Below are 22,800 nucleotides of genomic sequence, written 5' to 3' on the forward strand. Positions count from 1 at the left end.
TTGATCCGGGGGTGATGTGGGGCGAAGGGGGACTATTGTTGACACACTTTCTTATCCAAATAGTATTTATAAACAAATTTGTTAACATCCCGAGAAGGCGACGAGGAACCCTCGTGACGTAGCCCGGAAGTAAAGCATAAATGCCGCTTACCGAGTAGCTCACGGAGGAGAAGCGCGTGACATTCGGCGAAGGCTCGTCTACGCACGAAGACGCTCCCCTCTCGTCACGGCTTGGAAACTTCAACCTCGGAAGGTCATTTTCCTTCCAAGTTGACGATTAACCCGCAGCATCCCGGCGAGAGACGGAGGAGGACATTTCGGGGGGTAAGAGGGGCAAGAGCGGCTTTTAATGTCACCCGGGTTAGCTAACAGCCAACCAGTCTTCCGGTCTTGATTGACTCCTTTGGGCAAAAGCATCATACTCTTCGCTCGTTTATGAGCTAACTCAGTATCTAGAAACGGAAAATCTGACATCAGTCTACGTAATCAATTCCAGTTACTTCATTTAGAATTAAATTGCGTCCCCGCCCTATGATTACTGACACCCACCGATTCCCGTCACAAATTGTACTCTCCTAAATAAGTAAATACAAACATCAAGAAGTAAACGTGTACACTAACCTGTGGAAGCAGTGAAGCCTTCCTATCTTTTGGCTTGTGCTATCTTGGGAGCTTGGAAATGAACAGAGCTGAGACACTCCATATCCATCGGTGTCTTTTTGTATTCTAATCGTTCAAAGCTTTCCTTAGTTTATGTCAAGTCCCATTTATTTATGACACCCTTAATCACAAAAATGTCTCAAATGACACCATCGCCTGATCTTAAACCAACACGCGGGCAAGGAAAAACTCAAAATCTCCACGTAAGGAAAAAAGAAACCTTGAGAAGGGGGGCTCACAAGTGGAAATCACCCTTCCACGATGACCAGGGTGGAATAGATTTAGCATTGAGTTACAGTAAACAAACATAATAAAAGAGAACACGAGGTAACGTGTTGAAATTTGTCCAAAAAGTGCTTGACAGCAACGATGCCCCAAGCCTGTCAACGAGTCCAGTTTATGGGTCATATCCAAGAAGCCCAGCCCTTAAACTGCTTCAATTGGCCCAAAAAAAAGAGGAAGTAACCGTGTACTCCAACCTGTGGAAGCCGTGATCCCTTTCGGTTTGTCTCGTGCCATCGTAAAAGCTTGCAGACTAACGCAGCTGAGACGCTCCATATGCATTTTGTCTTCAGTATTCAAACTGCTCGAAAATGTCCTTCCCAATTTCTAAGTAATAGCCAAGAAGCCGAACCCCTAAAACTGCTTAAAAATAGCCACATCGTGACAGAAAAAGAGAACGTGTACACCAACCTGTGGAAGCAATGAGAGCTTCATATTTCTTGTCCGGTGCCATCTTGAGCGTTTGCAAACAAACTCAGCCGAGGCACTCCATATCCATTTTGTCTCGAGTAAATCTTTGTCAATTTCTGGGTAATATCCAAGAAGTAGACCACCTAAAATAGCCACATCATAAATGGGAAATAATAATGTGTACACCAACCTTCAGAGGTGAGGGCTTAACATTTTTTGTCTCAAGTTATCGTGATAGCTTGCACACTAACACAACTGAGACACTCCATGTCCATTTTGTTTTCAAACTGCTTGAAGATTTCATTCTCAATTTCTGCTTAATATCCAAGAAGCAGACCCCTAAAACTGGTTTAAAATAGTCATAAATATCATAAGAGAAAGAATAATGTGTACACCGACCTGTGGAAGCAGTGTGGCCTTTCTGTTTCTTGTCAATCTTGAGAGCTTGCAAACAAACACAGCTGAGACACTCCATACCCGTTTTGTCCTTTGTCTTCAAACAGCTGGAAAATTTCCTTCTCAATTTTTTTCTCCGGACATGATGTATTGTAAAAATAATTTTACAAATAAGACCAAAAATCAGAACTATTTTTTGCTGTAAACGTAATGCTCACTTTTTGCTCGATTGATTTTGTTGTTCCTGAAAAAGCGACGCACAACCAAATAAACGCATACAAACTAAACCCCTGATTTGGGGCGGCAGTAGCTCAGGAGGTAGAGCGCTCGTCTTGGGATCAAGGGATCCCAGTTCGAATCCCGGCTCGTCCGTGTTACATGTCGAAGTGTCCTCGGGTAAGACACTGAACCCCTAATATCCCCAATGAGCAGGTTAGCGCCTTACATGGCTGCAAGGCCGCTATTAGGAAATGTGGAGCACACTGTAAAGCGCTTTGGGAAGTCATTGACTTGAAAAGCGCTATAGAAATGCCGATCATTTTCATCATTTCATCATTTGGAAAAATATCACAATATCATTTGGGTTCAATTGCGCGTCCTTTTTGCTATATGCCTGAGACGGCGCCACAATAACTGTGTTCAATTGTGTTTTGTTAGTACATATGTCGTGTTGCTAGGCAGAATAATGGTCGTATGTCGCTTCTTACAAAATGTTCTCAATAACGCGTTGCCGAGAAAAGCGATCCAAGAACGTGTTCCTTCGTAATGCCTTACTCCCGACAATGTTTATAAACGAGAGTTATCCTCAATAGCTCTCACTATTAGATTCCGTAGAGGGGTTGGCAAACTTGAAAAACTGGAAAATTGCTCCGGAGGCAAAGCAACATTTTTAAGATTGACCGGATTTCCACATTTTCAGCAAATCTCTTCCCTTTGCAGCGTAAGGGATGTCAAACTCGTTTGAACTTGGGGGGGGGGGTCAAACCATAGAACAAACATTCTCTCGGGAGGCTGGACCAGTAGATTGGAGAGAAAGAAAAAAAAGAGAGAAAGAATCCCTTAGTGAAAGAATCCAGCCCGCAGGCCGCCTGTTTGACACCCCTGCTCTAAAGCATTGCCTGTAAAAAAAATAGTTGTTTTGAAATGTTATGAAGGAAGACCTTCAATTAATTCTGAATGGAAAACGCTCTCGAAGCCTGCCGATTTCTTCTTGGCTCTTGGAATGCCATTTTGGAGAAATGAGTAAAACATTTATTACAATAAACAGTGTCGATTTTACTTTCAGTCATCGTATCGGTCTCATAAGCTATTGAAATTTAAGAAGTATAAATAAATATAGAAGCAGATTTCTTTTTTTAAATTTAAATCCGAAGCAGGGAAATTTCTCTCATTGCAGTCAGAGGACGACGGAATGAACCCGGACGCGAATGACCTGTAAAACTCCCATGGAGCCAAATGAAGATTCCGCAGCGGCGGCGGTACGAGAGGAGGATGCCAACCCGTTGCTGATGTACAAAATTGAGCGGCCGGTCTACAACGAGGCCGATCTCAGGTCACGGATTCTCCACCGCAAGGGAGAATCGGTCAGCCTCCGAAAGAAGCTCGCTTCATACTTCAAGTAAGGTTTTTGTATTCCATTATTTCGCAAAGGATTTAAAAAAAAATTGGGGGTGTTTTCCAGGACAAATGAGTGAAATATTTTTTTATTAGAGCAAGCAAAATGGCCCTGTTTTGCCAGGCTGATGGATTGGACTGAGCTGCTTGGAGTGGTCAGGGGAGGGGTTGTAGACCCCACGAAAGCTCATGATGTTAATTTATTTAGCCGGTGTTTATTTGGGATGTCTCGACATCAAGCCTAGCTTAAAACACTCTCGTGTAAATTTCACAAGAAAATGAGTTCAGATGTATAAGGTAGTTTGGATTAGATTTAAATGGAAAGATTTTAGATTAAGAAAGATCGGATTGCATTTAGATAAATAACAATAATAATGTATTTTCTGTCATATTTTGGCCTCATCAGCGATTCAAATGAAGAAGCACAAATATGAAAGAAAATCTTTTTCCTTAAACCTGCAGTTTTTGAAGCAAACACTATGATGGCAATTTCCTAAAATGATAAGAGTCATGTAAACATAAATCACTTGACTCCCAACACATCAGTTGGGTTGAGCTGGGCTTGGAGATGATGCTGTGTAGTGGATCTGATGAATTGTCCATGACTGACGGCAGCTTTTTCAGTGCTTGTCTCTCTTTTTGTCTTCATTCCTAGGATGAGTCTATTTTATTGAGTACTGTAAAACAGACGCTCTATTTGCATATAAATGAAACCACTAGCTAGCTGCTGTTTGCGCACGGAGTTTATTGCCTCTTAAACCTGACTCGTGATCAAACTACCCAAATGAGTCACCAACGTTTCGGAAATGCAATCATGTTCAAGATGGTTTTCTCAAATCAATCCTTTCTTGACCTAGGTGTTCATCTCAACGAGCAAAGGCTGCCCTTTTAAGATGCCTGCCTATTCTTACCTGGCTGCCAAAGTACCCGGTCAAGGAGTACCTATTTAACGATGTGGTCTCGGGTCTTAGCACCGGAGTGGTGCAACTGCCTCAAGGTGAGCGGACCCTACTCTCCTGGCAAGAAGCCGTGAGAATGGCATCGGGAATAACACCGGCTGTTATTTTGGGATGGCTGTCGCCAACTCCCTGTGGTTTTTCTTGTTGCAACACGCTGCTTTTGTCATCTGTTGCAAGAACACTTTAAGACTTTCAGTTTATTTAGCCAGCGCTCTCTCTCTCTGTGTCCTGCAGGTCTTGCCTATGCTATGCTGGCTGCCGTGCCTCCGGTGTTTGGTTTGTACTCCTCGTTCTACCCCGTTTTCCTCTATACTTTCTTTGGGACGTCCAGACACATATCCATAGGTAAGGTAAAAAAAAAAAATCATTTTTTGGGGGTTTTTGAAACCAACAATGAATTGGAATTTAAAAGTCATTGGACGATGACGGTGACAAATATCCAGCATTGCATTCGGATGTGTTTTCTGTCCTGCAACAACTTTATATTGCCTCATGAAATCTTGCTATTAAACCGAAACATAACTTTCACAGAGTGAAACTTCATAACTCAAATGATCACATGAATGGAAGATCAGGCTGTATTCTTTTTTTGTGGTCCAAATCAAATACCTCAAAAGTGGAGAAAATGCCCTTTTTTCGTTCATTTTGTTATACACTTTAGGGCAGGGGTCAGGAACCTTTTTAACCCAAAGTACCATGATAGCAAAAATATTTGAATATTTAAAGGCGAAACTCAACATAATCGCCAAATCCGCATCCTAGACAAAAAGCTCATTCTTCAGCAGATTTTATTTCTGTGTGTGTTATATACATTTATATTGACTGTCATTTTGGTCCTGAATAATGGTTTCAAAACGCGGTGCAAGCAGAGTTCCTTTTACAAATGTCACAAAAATACTGCAAACAAGGATACCTATTGTATTTACCTTCAGTGCAGACTTAGGTGGGCGAGGAGTACTGCGGGTGGCCCGTGCGTAGCTCTGCCCGTTCCTGCCGCTCACCCAATATAATTTCACTTGGTGCTTTGCTAGAGCTTCTGGGTATTTAAGGTTTATGTGGCTTTTCATCCTGAAGGTTTCAACACTGAACATACATTGTTTTAATGAGCTTCCATATACAGGATTATTTGGTTATCTACAGCCTAAATGGGTTATGTTGATGTGACACCTTGACTATAACTAGTTTAAATGGTGTCCTATATATAAATAAATCAAATACTGGACGGAACCCTTACACAGTCAGAATGATCTCCGCTTCGCATGCGCAACAAGCAGCGGCGATATTCATAGGGATGGCGCAAGTCCTTTTTCATCTCCAAGCCATATGTACTCGTCGAAAGAGACATAAGATCCTGCTCTAGGGACACGACCAAATTCCCAAGTGGATGATGTCAAAGTTTGATTTAATTTTCACAATCCTTCTAGCTCTTGGTTCCCGGTGGATGGATTTTCTAACCTTTTGATTCTTGGACTAGGAGAAATGTCGCACGTCCACACTTCCTCTCGCTTCTAAATTTCAGATGATTCAACAAAGCGGTTGAACTTTTAAAACAAGGAAATAAGCTTTTAGTTGACTGACTTTGAATCATGATGAGAAACACACAAGCATCCCTTTGCTTTTGGCATAGGAGTCGAGTACGCCTGCGGTGCTTTTAAATTAAATGGCAAGAGGAACGGGTTCTTAATACAGTGTGGGGATTCTACAAGTCCGGAAAATACGGTTTCATTCCAAAAAACTGCAATGTAGGGATACATGTTTGTGTTCTCCAATGAAACTTTGAGAACATGCACTCAATACATTTCCATTTTATACTATCTGCACGGCTTATCCTCTGTAGGGTCGCGGGCGTGCTGGAGCCCATCTCGGCTGTCTTCGGGCAGTGGGCAGGGCACACACAGACTACTCACTCTCATTCACACCAAGAACAATTTGAACCGGCCGATAAACCTGAAATGCGTGTTTTTTGAATGTAGCACGGAGAGAACATGCAAACTCCACACGCGAAGGACAAATCACGTGACTGTGACTTGCAGGCACTTTCGCAGTAATAAGCCTGATGATCGGAAGCGTGGCCGTCCGGGAAGTTCCAGATTCGTACTCGCCGCCCGCCAACGGCTCCAACGCGTCCCTCAATTTCACCGTAGCCGATCGGGACGCCATGAGGGTCCGCGTGGCGGTGGTCCTCACCACGCTCGTGGGAATCATTCAGGTCGGTGGGCGGGCCCGCCTCGCTCCGGTTCGTCTCACGACTGTGAAATAAAACGATGGATTCTTCTTCAGATGGTTTTAGGTCTTCTGAGGTTCGGCTTCGTGGCCATCTACCTGACGGAGCCGCTGGTGCGAGGCTTCACCACGGCCGCCGCCGTGCACGTGGTGGTCTCGCAGTTGAAGTACCTGCTGGGGGTGAAAACCAAGCGCTTCAGCGGACCCCTCTCGGTTATATTTGTAAGTTTGGCACCAAAAACCCCAGTTGACGTTCTTGTCATTACCGTACATTTCGGAATGCAGTGTATGCTCAAATTTCAGAACGAAACTTCATTTTGTCAAGTTTGCGGTATAAAATGGTATATCCGGGTTCCTGTGAATCTTTGAAAAGTCTTAAAAGGCAGTGAATTCATCACTCTACAAATAAGGCCTGAAGTAAATACAAAGATTTAGTGATATTTATCAATGGTCCACTTAAAGTACAAATGTTTTTTTTCTTCTCAGCATGTGTTTTTATATAGCAGTGTTGTTTTTCACAAAGCTTACGCTGGACCAAAAGGTCGTTTTTTCATGCATCATGATAAAGCGCTTTATGAATGTAGCAGAAGACTTCTATGGAACGAGTCGTTATCTGCCAGTTTTGACTGAGACTGAACGAAGTACTGTCCACACCCTTTTTATTTATTGTTTATGTCTTGTTTTTTTGTTGACTTGGTCTTGAATTTGATTTCAAAAATTCTCGAGTCGTGAATTCAATATTCCCTAAGTTGTAGGAACCCTGTTAATAAACTGAATTTATAGAGCGCTTTTCAGTCAATGAAGACCTCCCAATGCGCTTTACAATCTCTTTCACACTTGCGGAGAGGACGTCGTTGGGCATCGCCCCAAAATATACGCAGAGACAGAAATATGGCGGAAAGGGAACGTACTTTGTTTCATCCGTTCATTCATTCAAGCCACTCTCTAAATTCGTCCAAGAGACGCTGGGCTTTATACTATGCTGAAAAACATCACGTGATGTTTTTTTTCCCCGGCCCGACTTGCTCAGTCAACAACTTGTGATTTCTTGCATCAACATTATCTCATAACATCCTGCCAGGTGTCTATTTTCAGCTCGTTGGCTGCCGACCGACAGTTAATCCACAACAACACAAACACAGATAGTGGCGTCAGTCATGCAGGGGCCTACCTGTTAACCACGGACATCACCAGGTTCAGTGTCTGGCCCAAGGATAATTCGGCATTCGACTCGGAGGAGTTGGGAATCGAACCCGTCACCTCTTGGACTAGCGCTCTACATTCTGCCTGGTATAACAAGACTCGCTTCCACACACCTGGCTCCAAGCGCTGAGGGAATTTGGCCTTATGCTTTTGGCTACAGAACACAAACGGCACCATACACCCTCACACCTGAAGCCGTTTTCGGCTTTACTCAAATGGGTTGTCACATGTTTTTCGGATCATGTGATCATTCAAGATGGAGTCTACCAGAGCGATTAAGAAAGCGAGCGTATATTTACTTGCGATGCAGAATGTAAATGCAATTGAGGGCTGCATCGTCTAAAATCTAAGCCCTATATTTTTAGATGACAGTGTCGGGGCAACCATACCGCGGAGAATAGTGCCAGATTGTGACACAGGTGTTTAAAGTCGTCCTTTAGAGTTTTTGTCATTGGTGGTATCCGCGGTAACGTACCCAATTGCATTCATTTCTCAACAGGCCTGGAGGATTAAAGGAGTCTCCGGCGACCAGACAATAACTCTGATAATCCAGAAAGTGTAGTGTAGTTTTGGATCACTTCCACTGCTCTTCAATTTGAATCTATAAATTGAGGACTCGATTGTCACTTTAAAGATGCCTGCCTATTCTTACCTGGCTGCCAAAATACCCGGTATTTAGTGCCCCCTAGTTGTACAAAAAGCTTTCACTCGGTAAAAACCACATTGATTTGAATAAATAGGAAAAAACACTTGCATTTTACCAATGTTAATTCTTATAAATATTCCAAGGTCGGGAAATTTAGTTCTTTTACATGGCGGAATCCATACTGGGTGGTCGCCACCATGTTTCTTCCTTGCTGTTACACTGTGCTCATTTGTCACTGGTTTTCATTCGCATTAAACACAACGGTGCCATCTAGTGGTCAAAAGATTACACAATGTACATTTGAGAAAAATGACTCCTTGTTCTTCTCAACGCTTTTAAAATGTACATATTTGATAACAGGACACCCCAAAAAAATACTCATTTGAGTTTCCTATGGAATATGCAATGAATCGCAATCAAATATTACACATTGATAAAAACTGAAATGAGTCGTCTCTCTTCCCTCTTTGCAGAGTGTCAAAGCAGTACTGAGCGAAATCGCAAGCACCAACATCTCCACTTTAGTCCTTGGCCTCTTGTGTCTGGTGTTCCTTTTTGCCGTCAAAAAGCTCAACGAGCGCTTCAAAAAGAAACTGCCCATCCCCATCCCCGGCGAGATCGTCGTGGTCATCGTGTCCACCGGCGCCTCCTACGGGATGAAGCTGGCCGAAGAATACGGAGTGGACGTGGTCGGAAAGATACCCACCGGGTAGGACCTGATCTTTCTTGTATCCGTTATTGCAGCGATGCTTCAATGTCAGATGTTATTTACCGTGTTTTCCGCACTATAAGGCGCACTTTCAATACGTGAATTCTTCATACGTAAGGCGCACCAGACTATAAGGCGCATGATATTGAGATTACATTATGAGCTACCGTGTTTATTTTTGGATTCATACACTCTTGGTATACAAGCGAAAAGGCCCATCGTTGCCGGGCATTCTCCTTGGGCCAGGAAGTTGGAACCGAACAACCTCTCCTGCCCGGCACTCTTATCTCTCTGCAGCCCAGGGAAAATTGGTTTGGATTCTATTTATTTGGTTCAGAATCTAACTCTGAGGTAACGATTCAACCGGCAGGTAGAATTCACTGTTTCCAAGCCGAATTAATTCGTAACGGCCTCATATTGTGTTGAGCATTTATCATAAAGGAAGCAATTCTCCTAAACATATTTTAATTTTAGCTTTATCGACTTTCCAGTTCATTGATTATGATTGATCATTCCAGCGCTAATTAATAACCAAAAGGTAGCTCCCAGATTAAAAAATGTAGAAACCCCTGATCCCGTGATAGTCTGTGCTCTCACCTCCAGGACCCGGGTTTGAATCCAGTTGCATACAATATGTTTCGATTTGCGTCTGCGATGATTGATTGATCCGTTTATTGTAAAACTTCATGTAGTAACACAGACCTATAGAGTATACATTTCTCATTATCCAGTTTTCTGGAATTTATATGGCAGACATTTACTTTTCCGCCCAATTTGTTTTTTTTTGTTGCGCTTTACTGTCCGTGAAATACGGTACTTTTACAAACTATTGTATGTGTGAAAGTAACACAAGCCTTCTTTTGTGCCTTGTCAGCCTTCTAGCACCCGTGGCTCCAGACTTCTCTCTTTTACCCAATTTGGTCACCGATTCCTTCGCCATTGCGATCGTGGGCTTCTCCATGGGAATCTCGCTGGCCAAAATCTTTGCTCTGAAGCACAACTACACCGTGGACAGTAATCAGGTGCGAAGAACCGAATTTGAAAGTGATTGGTTTCTCCCTAATTCGATAAAAAATGTAGCCTTGGCGCCCATTGACCCTTTGCACATATGTGACCCAACCATGAGGCCAGTAAACGGTGGACAACATCAGCAAAAAGCTTTACTATTGAACATTATTGGAAATGACCAGTCGAACCAATATTATGCAGCTGTCTGAGAAGGCGGCTCACCTTGTCGGAAAGAACAAAGAGCGCAATTTAGAGAAACTGAGGATCGCATTAGCAGGGTTATTGACCCTGTGAGGTTTTAACATGTATTAAACTGCAATCTGACTCTGAAGACACTTCATGTGTCTTTTTTAAACCCTTACAGTTGGAGCATGTTCTAAAGTCAGAGAAATTATTGAGCCGAGTGCTGAATATAGTCCGCATAGTAATTTACTTAGTTGAACCAACACCTTTCTGCTGTGCCAAAATTACAATTGTATGGAGAAAGAGCGACAAAGGCTCCAGGGTTGCCCACTTTTATATAACACATGGCAATGAAATGTTCATGCCCCATGACCAAGCTGCAGCCGATTGCAGATCTCCTCATCCTTTGAAGAATGGGAGAAGGGTGATGGGTCATGGACAGAATGGGGCACGACACACACATTCTAACCCCCCAGGCGAGGTGATGAGTCATTGTGATCTGCACAGACTGAAACCAAAGACGTATTCCAAAGCAAAGGCGGTTTATGACACCCTTCTGACGAGTTGCACTCAAGTCTGAGGTCAAACTTAGGACAAGTATTTTTGAGTACAAGTGGAATAAGACAGCGTAGAAAATAGTATATAACTATTTCATTCCGTCTTCCAGCTGACATATTGGCACTTCTAACCAAATTGTCCAGCCTGCCTGATATCAGTCCACACCGTCTGTACCACTATGTTGTAGATGCAGTATCCCCATACACCAGTGCTGATCTTGAAGCTTATACAATTCTGGATGTTTACCAGTTCTTTGTAGATGGTACGCATTGTTCCGCTTCATTGTGCCGAAAAATGCACCCCTGGCAAGAATTGTCTCCTTTTTGCAAACGTCACTGAAAGGACTTCAAAAAGTTTCAGGAATGTTCTAGAACAGTAAAGCGCAGGCAGGGCATTTGCTCCTTGTATAGAAATGTATTTTCAGCATGTTGAAAGTATTGAATTTGCCGAAATGACGTTTTATTTTCTGCACGCTCGTTTCTTTTTCTATGCGTTGATAATTTGGCAGTTTGTTTCATAGAACACAGTTTTTATTGATGTGATATTTGAAAGATTACTGTTTTAAATCAATTGCAATAAAAGCAGCTCTATGACGTCGTGTAAAACTGCAACTGTAAGACACTTATGTAGCTAGTTAGCACTAGCTAACCTACTATATTGTGTGTCTTTGACGTGACTTGTACCTACTTGACATGAAATGACTCGAAGACTTGAAAAGTCTTAAAAAGCATTAAGTTCATGATTCTAAATAGAAGGCCTTCAATGGCGTTAAAATGTCTTCAATCCAATTTCAAAAGTCTTAAAAATGTGATTGCATAAGATCTACTTGTTTGAACTAAAATGGACTCTTCCTAAATCTCTTTTCATGATTTATGATGAAAATGCTCATCGATGTAGCAGAAGAGAACTGTCGTTTCATTTCATGTGTATTTCTTTGGCCCTTCATCACAAAGGGTCTCAAAGGGCTGCACAGACCACAAATTGTTGCAAACCACAGACTATTATGATACCATCCCCTGATCAAAAACCTACATGAGGGGAAGGGAAAAAAACTCAAAAACCTCGCATGAGCAAATTGAAATTGTTAGGATTTTAGTTTTTACCAGTACATTGACCTTTGTTATCAACACATATAAGCAAGTATTGCTATTTCGGTACGCATTTTAAAAAAACATTTTGCATACAAACTTCTTGTGGAATGAGTTCATGATCTGCTCGTTTTGAGTGGGGATCCGTGACTTGCTGTAAAAACCCATTGGTTTCAAATTGTCTTTCATTTATATGGAGAGTATTGGTTTGTTTTAATTGTTTTTTTTTTTTTTTGTCTACTTAAATTTGATTTCAAAAGGGCTAAAATTGAACTTTTTCAGATGTAGGAACCCTGTACAAAATGTGTGCCGGTATTCCTTTTTGATGAGAACGTTTGCAAAGTCTTCACTTGGGCATGTACTTCTCTCTCAAGTTGTGCCAACAAAGCAAATAAGAGGGTTTGTTTCAAGGCATGAAGACTTGTTAGACCGGTCTTTGAAAGTTGGTCATCTCGTTTATTAAGAGTCCGCAATTTTAAACACACTGAAGCATAATCGAACTGGTCAATCTTATCTTATATGTGTGTATTTTAAAAATTCCATTAGTTGTAAAAGAGAGGAGTCCGACTCTTTCCTCAGATGGACACCATCTGAATAAGGTTTGTTTTTTCATTTGAATCTCCCCAAAAACATCCGTGTTTTTCTTTCTAAGCAGAAAGCCAACTAGGCGAGGTCATCGTTCTACAAAAAGTGTCCGTTTGGTGAAAATAGTTGCTTGTTTCAATCTTTTATAGTTAATCTTTGGATTTGGAAAAGCTGTACAGTGTATTCCTTAGGAGCAAACGTTATTCTGCTCTAAAATTCTCGACCCATAGACAATCATCCATTGAGTTCTTCTAAAATGTGTTAAAACAGTTACTGTTTTTCTTTTGTCTATTTCATAATTCATAAATTCTAGTTTTAGTATTGATAGCATTTGTAATTTACGATTGATTATATTGCTTAATAATGAGACCTTTTAAGGTTTTTTTTTCCCCCCATTCAAACCTTAACCCTAACCCTTTGCTTAGTAACAAAATATTTCTTTCATTAAAAAAAAAACAAAAAAAAACATTCACTCGTGGTTTACTTGTGCCAAGTCGTGAGCACTTGTTTATCAGGTTACTCTATCTCTTAGTTCTATCTATGTCGCTCTCGCTCTCTCTATATCTATATATCTCCCGCTCTCTCTGCATGTTGTACATTATATTCAATTAGACATAGTTTGAGAGTGTCTGTATACGTTTGGCAACACATTTTGGTGGAAAGTAAACTAGAAGTTTAAATTCTTCTTTATGGAATTGCAGCAATGCGTAGATATATGTAATGGTTGTTAATTGTTTTTTTTTTTTTTTAAACATCAATCTTATTAGCAATTCCACCGAAAATAAAACAAGATTTTATTGCTGTATACATACAAAATCAAACTGAACGTGATAATTGCGAATTAATTTCAACGTGTCATTATTTCATAGATTTTTGTCCGATGGCATGAATGCCGATTGTGAACTTGAAAACGTCTTTGTTGGCAGGAGCTGATGGCGCTGGGCTTGTGCAACTTCATCAGTTCTTTCTTCCAGACGTTCACCATCACCTGCTCCATGTCCAGGAGCATGGTGCAGGAGAGCACGGGGGGCAAAACGCAGGTAGTTTGGGCTGAATTCCTGGCGATGGCGTCACCCGAGATGAAACACGGCTGCTTCTTCAGATTGCAGGGCTGCTGGGCTCCCTCTTGGTGTTCCTCGTGATCGTCGCCGTCGGTTTTGTCTTCGAACCGCTCCCGCAGGTGAGCCGTGCCAACCAAAATGGTGGAAATATCTCATGCGGCTTAAGTAATCCTCGTCTGTTTTTCCAGACTGCGCTGGCTGCCATCATCATGGTCAACCTATTGGGGATGTTCAAACAGTTCAGAGATATCCCAGCTTTATGGAGAACCAGCAAGATCGAATTGGTCAGTTGCGAGGCTTTGGAATGACGGTAATCCCTCGGTGATCACGGGTAATGAGGACCAGAACCTCTCACAAAAAGTGAAAACCCGCAGAGTAGCGTTGCGCCCTTATAAAGGCCCCCATGGCTCAAACTTACCTCCAGATATCGTCCTTACTGACTGAGAGTATTACAAACAAAATAACTATAGATCTACAAATAAGAACACAGCATTGAAGTGGAATTGAATGCTCTTTATTGTCTTTCTAGAAAAATACCAACAAAACTGGAGGGCTTCTCCTTTCAGTGTAAGAAAGCAATTTAGAGAGCAGCCGACACTGGGTGCCCTCAAATAGAGACATATCTCCACGATGATTAAGAAAAGACCGTCCTGTATATAGCCGTTTCCCACGAGTTGTGGCTCCAAGTCATGTGTTTCATGGGTAATGGACCTGGCGTGATACAGCGTCTGCAGGGGTGGCTCAAGAGCGTTGTTGGCCTAGCCCGTAGCAGTAGGCCAGATTTCAGCCTCACTCTCGGATTCTCTCCTGACACCGCCTCAGTCCCCTCCCGAACCCGATAATCTACGGCGCACTGGCTGGTGATCGCCATTTCCTTTCACTCTTTTACATCCCACTATCCTTTGACAACAGCTCTCCACTCATTCCTATCACCAACAAGAGCTCTAGCTTCCACTAGATTTCGACCTCTGTCACAATACTTGACTCAAATCTGCACTAAACTGAAATACTTTGCTCGGAGTGTCAAATGAATCACGTAATCCGTATTTGCACTGTAATATTTATCATTGATCTCTGCGATTAGAGCTACTGCTTACGGGGTTTTTAGATTGTGTTCGGTCTTGTGCAATGTTGGATAGAATTTTCTGTGTATATTGGTAATATTGTACTACTCTAAAATTGTTACTTTTAAATTCTGTTACTTTAAATTATAAGTGTATATGTGCACTATATGGGGCAGCTTTGAATTTTACTGTAATGACGATAAAGGCATTCTATTCTCACTGCAGTCCAGTGCGCCTCATGTATGAGATATCAGTGTCTGAAATGAGGTCTGCCCGGACGCCCCGGGGCGTGCATCTTTTACGTCGGGAGTACAACTTACACGTCTCTGCCCGGGTGGCCGACAACGTTTTCGAGAAAAAAAAAATCAAACGTTTGCTTTATTCCGATTTTGAAATCTCCGTTCGGTTTGGAAATTTCAGAATGACTGTTCGTTCGGCAATTTGCGTACTGGGCAGCCGATCGAATCGTGCTCCGGACTTTCCCGAGCGTTATAAGGTCGTGCGTTTGCATATCCGTTTCCAAAGTAGACGCACAGAAAACGCAAGAAAAATGGAGAAGTGGTGAGGAATCGAGCCAAAACCTCAGCCCCGGAAGAAAGATTCAACAGAAGCTAACAAAATGGACGACGCTACAAAATGTAAAGCGTGGTGGAAAGAGGAGTTCACGTGGCTTGTAGCAGACGACGCAACGCAAACATTGCACAAATGATGATGAGTCAATAAAGTTACATACGGATGGCAGATGGAAAACAGCCGTGTCATGTACATGCAATGAATGTTATAGATTTATAATAACTTCATTTTAAAGCGTTCTGTTCTATATTCTGATGATCAATCCTTAATATACTTTGAAACAATGTTTTTTGTTTTTTTTTTGTCGATGAGTGGTCTTATTGTGTTTCAAAGTTGTGAAAAATGGGGCAGGCCACTTTTCCGAGCCCTGGTGTCGGCTAACTTTTTCTCAGGAGTTTCAGACACTGGAGATGTATACGTGACAAAGTGCGCCTTTCTAGTGAATCTGAATCCTAAACATGTGGCGATGGGACATTTTTCTTTCCTCAGGCCATTTGGCTGGTCACCTTCATTTCCTCGGTGCTGCTGGGCCTGGATTACGGCCTCCTCTCAGCCATCACTTTTGCTCTTCTGACCGTCATCTACAGAACCCAGAGGTCCGGCAACACCTCGTTATTTTCCTGCCTTTACATTTGTATTCCCAGCGTGTCCCTTTCCTATCCCACAGCCCCCAAAACGCCGTCCTGGGCCGCGTTCCCGGCACGGGCCTGTACTACGACGCGGACGAATACAAAGAGGTGGGTGGTGCTCGACCCAGTCGCAATGCCAGTCAACGCATCTGTGATTTGTCTCCTTTCAAGGCGGCGGAATGCGAAGGGATTAAGATTTTCCACTCCGCTTCCTCCATCTACTTTGCCAACTCTGACCTTTATGTGAGCGCTCTCAAAGAGAAGGTAATTTGCGAGATGGCCACCCGAGCTCCGTTCGCTTATACAGGGTTGGTTAGGGGGCTTGAAATCCTTAAACTCACGAATTTGAAATTTTTCAGAGATTAAAAGGGCTTGAAATGTAGGTGAAGTGCTTAAAATTGTCGCCATGCTTCTCGACAAGTCTGTTTATAAATGACACTGAGCTGTAGCGGCTTTGCCTTGCCGTTGCGTTACTTCTTCCTTTGTGATTAACGGCAGCTGACGTTAGTTTGTAAGGCATTGTCCTGTGATGCCCCCCTTCTGCGCTTGCCTAAGAGGAGAGGCGCATGCATGACCTCAACAGGGCACTATGAAATGTGTATCAGTGCAGGGATTACGCATCCGTTATAAACATTTATTTTGGCCAATGCAAAAAAAGGAGGTTGTGTTTCCCAGTGGGAAATTGTACTGGGAAGGACTTCCCGCCATTTTACCTAACACTTATATGGAGAGAGATTTGTCTCGTTTACGCAAGTATTGTTCAGCACGCCCAATGTATATTTATGATTCAAGATCTTATAATAATAATGTCTTTCTAAATGCAGAGGCAAAATTCCAAATCCCATATCGAACTCACTGATCCATTTGCGGCTCTGCAAAACGATTTAAAACTAGATTTCTTTCAACGGTATTTGAAAAATAGTTCGGGAAGTCTTTAGAAAGTGCTCGGGCATGAAAAAGGTGTACGGCGTCCGATGATAGGACGGCTATCAAACCTGCGGGCCAAATGTCATGTAGGCCGCGAGAGCTTAAAATGTCCGCGCGTCTAAAAATAGAGTGGTCCAAAGAGTGCTTCCACCAAAAACTACAGTTCCCATAATGCCCGTTGACCACGATATGCGCGAAACGATGGCTCAGTGTCACGACACGCCAGTATATCCGTATCGGTGGAATTAAGAAATAACTGTCCAAAAATATTTTATTATGGGGGATCTCTATATATGGCATTCATTCTGGAATTGCTGCCATCTTGAGGACATTCTCCCCATAGGAAATAACCAATTCATTTTTTCTCTGCCTCCCAAAAGACCCCTGACAATTCAGGGGTGTCTTTTGGGAGGCACTCGATCATCAGAATTCAACCTCGGTGGAGTATTTTGTTGCTCTCGTTCACGTTTCTCATTCCGCAGACAGGCGTGAACCCGGAAGGCATCCTGGAGGCCAGAAAAGCTCCGAAAAAGCAAAAGGCCCACGACAGTTTGATGTGTTCTCCGAGGCGAAAGGCCGAGGTGGGTCCTCCGCTTTTGTTTGCGCCGGTTAAATACGGATTGCGCGGTTGACTTGTGCAATAGCGGCGCGGGATTGTGTCAATGCTGCAAAACCAAGTGAGCTTTTAGAACTCGTTCATGACCGGCCCGTTTCAAAGTATGGTTTGATTCAAGGGACAGTGTGTATTATTGGACCATTAGATGCTGCTGAATGGTGTCGTGGTGATGGTGTGGATCCCTTAAGGGCACGGGTGGTAGGGGCGGTGTGTCAAGTACAGCCTGTTGGTGCCCATCACCCTCCAGGACAGCATATGTTTTCACTGTTGGGAATCACGCCCGTCACTGTGCATGTCCCGCTCAAAGGATGCCACCGTGGGAAGCGCGTCGTTTTCCCGAAACCGTTGTCAAGTGGTCTCTTGCGAGTCACTGGCCCCCTTGCCTTGAACGGAGTCCCCCTACGAAGGGCCCACCAAAAGTTTGTCATTGCCACCGGCACCAAAGTGGACATCACCACTATCAAGCTCCCCAAAAGCCTCAACCATGTCTACTTCAAGAAGAGGCTGAGGAGACCTCGCCACCAAGAGTGGGGAGATCTTTGACACGGAGAAGAAGTACCAGGTGACTTGAGCAGAGGAAGGAGGACCAGAAAGCGATGGACTCCCAGCTCATCAAGAAAGTTCCTCAGCTGAAAGGTTATTTACGTGGGAGCTTCTTCCTGGTGTTTATCCCCACAAGCTGGTCTTCTAAGCGGTCAATAAAAAGGTGCATCTAACAACATGTTCCGTTCTTCAGTAACGGGTTGATATAACTTCCTCTGTTACAACGCCATTACTGAGGGTCAAAAGCGCCGGATTACTTTGGCTGCAGGAGGCCGATTTCACCGGCACGGATTTTCCATTCTCCCCCGAGTTGTTTACGTCACGTCTTTCCGGATGGTGTCACCATTCAAAATGGCGACCATCATAAAGTTAGATAGCCGTTACGAATACACCATTTTTACTAACGCGGCTCCCCGCCAATCAGCAGCCAATTCCCTCAGAGACGCCTTTTTTCTCCTCTGATTGGTCAATATGCATTTTGTGGAGATTCTGTGTTGTTGACTTTACATTTGTTGAGCATAAAAACAGTTAGGATTGGTTTTCATTTTCTGTAGTTATGAATACTTGGACTATATCGCCTTTGTTTTTCAGTGGTAATATATATACGTTTTTCAGATCTCATTTTCTTTTTTTTGTGCGTTTTTCATTGATTTATTTTTTCCATTTTTCTATTTCCCCCCCTTTTGTGAGTTGTCCCGTGCATAATCTTGTTTAAAGATTGGTCATGTAGGGCATAAAGCGACAAAAACAACCTGAAAAGCTGTTTGGGACAAGAAGGCTCTTAATAGTGAGCCGTGCTGAATAAGCCGGTTCCCCTAGAGTCTGAATTCCCATCTCTACAAGTAAACGTGGTGTTTTGTATTTGCTCAGATTATTTCATTTACCAAAAATGGTTACTTTCCCTGGTAACTAGTTATTTACTGTATAGTCACTTTTTGGAAGAAGTAGTCATTATTTTAGAAATGCATATCAGATTTTCCCTTTTGCGTCACTCAGAGACCACTGATTTGCGCTATACCGCGACATCTACTGCTCAAATATTACAGCGTTAATATCGGTGTTCCTGGCACACAAACCTTTGTAGTTAATGTCGGCTTTAAATTCTTTTTCTCTTTTTAGGACGAGGAGCACGCTAAGAAGGCCGAAGTTCCGTCTTTGAAGAACTCGTCCGGAGATGGGACAAACGGCGGGGATTTGGATTCGGAGGGGGCGGCCTTCCTCCGATCCCTTTGTCCCGTCCATTCTATCGTCCTGGACTGGACTCACGCCGCTTTTATCGACTCCGTAGGAGCCAAGGCCATCAAACAGGTTCGGACTTTGGATCAGCCAGGTCGACTGGGCGCCCCGTTTTCTTGAAATGCAATGTTTTCTATGCAGGTGATCAAGGAGTACGCTGCGGTGAAGATCGGGGTGGTCATAGCCGGCTGCACGAGTAAGGACGCGTCTGGTCAAAAACCACTCAAAGTTCAGAGAAAGTTGACTCACTCGACGTGTTTAAAGGCTGCCCCAGGGGTTATTGCGCAAAAGACGGATAAGGACGTTTACTTTCTCGGCTCAATTTAGCCTCAAGTTGCTTGCATGAAGGCGGGTTAAATATAGCTTGGCTCAGTTGCTATAACGCAGTCTCTTCAGCGAGCCTCCTCCCGGCTAAGATTGTCAAGTCCTATTTATTTGTGACGCTCTTTATCACCTAAGGTCTCAAAGGGCTGTACAGAGCACGACAGCAAAATAGAACATCAGCTATATAAAATATTTTTGTAAGAACGGAAATATGTTAAGTAAAATAAGGAAAAATAAAATATGTGACTTGGTTTACATAGAATCCAAATACAACTATATAAATATTAATAATATTGTAAAGTACATACTCCGGTAAAATTGGAGCTCGAAAGCGAGCTAAATTAGTAAAAAAAAAAGTTCAAATGTTCGCTTGATGGCATGCAAAAAATGTAAAACGCTGGGTAGATAACTTGCTCAATGGCTAAAAATCTACAAAGATAGCTAGCCACAAAGCTAAAATAAGTAGCCAGAAACCTAGCTCAAAAAAACTGCACATTTTTTGCTGATTTTCTTTATGAAACCTAATTACAGGAGGACAAGTTTTTTTTTTGGACCACTCGGAGGCACTCAATATTTTAAAGACGAACGCTGCTCCAATTTTGACACTTTGAGCGCTCGCCTCCATCACTTTAAGGTTGTGTCCAAGATTCTCCTTGGACAGAAATGAAATATGCGTGTAATCTTATGTTCTGTCTCTCCATAAGCAAAACTGAAATACCCTTAAGCAAATTACTGCTTGAACATGGTTAAAGTTTTGATATGCAAGATATGCAGGAAACGAGGCTAGTGGCATCCAAAAATATTAAAAAGTATGAATTGAAGGGGCCAAAGCATATTGCATGCCCTTGGGCAAAAAACATTGGCAATCTATAAAAAACTGACTTGAATTGAGTCATGGTATCCAGACATATTCCACTTTTGACTAGAGTATGACGTACTTATTTGCATTATTTATAGTCGAGATTCAATGACACAAATTTGAAGAAAAAAATCAAAGCCATCAAGCCATTCAATTTTGTAAGTTGTCGGTGTCATCAAATTTTGGGGATTTTTCTGTGCTTGGTAAAGTCGAGTCACGTCTACCTGTGACGCCCCCGACCACAAGGAGTGGGAATTTCTCTTTTTATCTGGTGAAAAAAGAATTTCTGTGGCCTTTCTTTATATGTTGCTCTCCTTTGAATGATCCTCCATTAGAAACGTATAGGCTATATCGTCATTTTATTCATGTCGTAAATCGACCAGCGTCAGTCCAATATATCTAATTGCCGTACTTGTCAAATTGCCATCAGAGCTTTGATGAATATGTCGATTTTTGGTGTTTTTAGATTCTAAAAGGTTTTTGGCAAGCTTCATCTAGTACAGTTAGGTCAAATTCTTATCCGTTCCCTTACCGAAGAGTCGTAGGTTCTTAAATGAGACGTCCGAGCAATGGAGAGCGTTGTGCCGCTTAAAGAGCTCGATCGGTCAGTCGAATGAATAAAAACACCGATACCCGTCAAATTCCCAAATAGCGGCGCCGATAATTGGCTGACCTTTAGTAAATAGTCACTGTAACCTTCCCGGCCCCGTTTATAAAACAAAACATTTTCTCCTCATCTATCCAATGAATTCAGCCATTTTGACTTCACGACGTGGAATTTCTGATTTTCACGCTTCCTCCTCCAGGAAGTCTCCTCTCCGACCTGGACCGGCTGCAGTTCTTCGACGGCGGCGTCACCCCCGAAATGGTTTTCCCCACCGTCCACGACGCCGTCTTGCACTGTCAACAGTCTCAGCCCGATGTCACGTGTTGATACGAGTATATCGATGTTATTTTGCACTTAAGCGCGCCGGGATTTGGACAAATCGGTTACTGCATTTAAATCGTGTGTACGGTCAATTTCCAGGTTCTTTTGTACAATAAAGAAGTATTTTCAAAAGTACCTCAGCGATGTCATATTTGGGCAGACGGTTTCGCTACTTAGGCTATTGTGTTCCGCATTCTGAGTGGCTCAACGGTCGACCCGCCCCTTTTCTGCCTGCGACTGCCCATTTGTCAAATAGAACATAAAACGGCTTGACCCACCAATGTTACATATTGTGTGAAAATATTTTTCACTGTCAAGTTTCTCTAAAAGCCATGTCAAAATAAAAGCACCAAAAGGTAGATACTTTCTAATGCCAACAAAGTTGGCCTTCTCCACGTGCTAAAGGAAGATCAAAGCCTTGTTTTTCCAATAACTTTCCACATGACAAAAATCTAATTTGAAGTAAACTGGATAGTTTAAAAACATTTATCAAAATATGGCCTGTAAACAAAACTGGCTAAAAAAAATAGTGTCACACTAATAAGTGCATCCCTGATACGTTTTCAAATTGGACACCTGCAAAGAGATTTCATTGGATTCCTGTTCATTATTTTATTTCACACTGTTCATTGTTTTGGCATGTGCCATTGTTGCTATTGGCCAATCAGTGTGAATTTCCCTATGGGGATGAATAAAGTATCTATCTATCAGGATGCTGTTTTTTAAATTCCACACCCTTCAGGGGGCTAAGCTGCTTTTTGTAACCTTAAAGAGTTGATACAACAGCAGAGTTTTGGGACATGATGGCATTTTCCTATCCAAAAGCTCCTGGTCTTCCTTACAAGTTCTGAATCCATTGTTTTCTCTCCTCATTTTGAGTCTATTCAAGTTTAAAATGAACAATTACTCTTTTGGGGGCTAGCTCTTTGTCTAAATCAAGTTCACATAGAAAGCTGCTCTATCGGCACAAGTTGGTCAACCAATTATTGTTATATCAAGAGTAAAATATAGTACACTGTTTTTTTAAGTATAATTTGTCAAAGTACTGAAATACAGTACTTTGACAAGCCACATCATGGTGACAGAATACCTCAAGTGGATCTTATTACAGTAGAAGAGGGGTCTCCAACCTTCTTCAAGCTACCTCTTGGTCTAAAGGGCACCCACTTTTGTATCCATTTCTAACAAAATAACTTCTACATACTATGATTACAGTATTATTACTAGGCTAATTATAAAAATGACTGAAAGGGAAAGCAGGTGAGAGAAAGAGAAAATGAGATGGAAACAAAGAAGTGAAAGGAAGTAGAGTTAAATGGACTCAGTCGACCAGTAAAACAATAAATTGACTAGTTTCCCAGTGCTGGGTCATTGGGATTTTCTAATATCAGAATGGGTCCGGAGGCACCTCAACTGTCCTTAGGGGGCAGTGTGGTGCCAGCGCCATGTCAGAGACCCTCGCAGAAGAATATAGCAACGGGATGGTTTTTATTTCAAACTTAGAATTGGACATAA

General features: G+C 42.4%; 1 protein-coding gene and 1 pseudogene across 1 annotated transcript; both read left to right on the forward strand.

Annotated features, from left to right (window-relative positions):
* Positions 1–106: 106 nt before the first annotated feature.
* slc26a5 (solute carrier family 26 member 5) lies at positions 107–21,420 on the forward strand. The gene is made up of 18 exons (XM_088348224.1): positions 107–324; positions 3,146–3,367; positions 4,221–4,360; positions 4,557–4,667; positions 6,356–6,531; positions 6,603–6,767; positions 8,868–9,103; positions 9,978–10,125; positions 13,452–13,565; positions 13,628–13,705; positions 13,775–13,870; positions 15,713–15,819; positions 15,891–15,960; positions 16,024–16,116; positions 17,262–17,360; positions 19,058–19,246; positions 19,316–19,370; positions 21,164–21,420. Exons 2-18 carry the CDS (start codon positions 3,177–3,179, stop codon positions 21,289–21,291), a joined length of 2,196 nt encoding a protein of 731 aa, XP_088204350.1. The 5' UTR covers positions 107–324; positions 3,146–3,176; the 3' UTR covers positions 21,292–21,420.
* Positions 17,367–18,086, forward strand: LOC148356120 (large ribosomal subunit protein eL6 pseudogene; annotated as a pseudogene).
* Positions 21,421–22,800: the final 1,380 nt, after the last annotated feature.

The sequence above is a fragment of the Urocampus carinirostris genome, chromosome 11, assembly GCF_059441175.1.
Source record: "Urocampus carinirostris isolate Australia breed hairy pipefish chromosome 11, RoL_Ucar_1.0, whole genome shotgun sequence".
NCBI classification, from domain to species: domain Eukaryota; kingdom Metazoa; phylum Chordata; class Actinopteri; order Syngnathiformes; family Syngnathidae; genus Urocampus; species Urocampus carinirostris.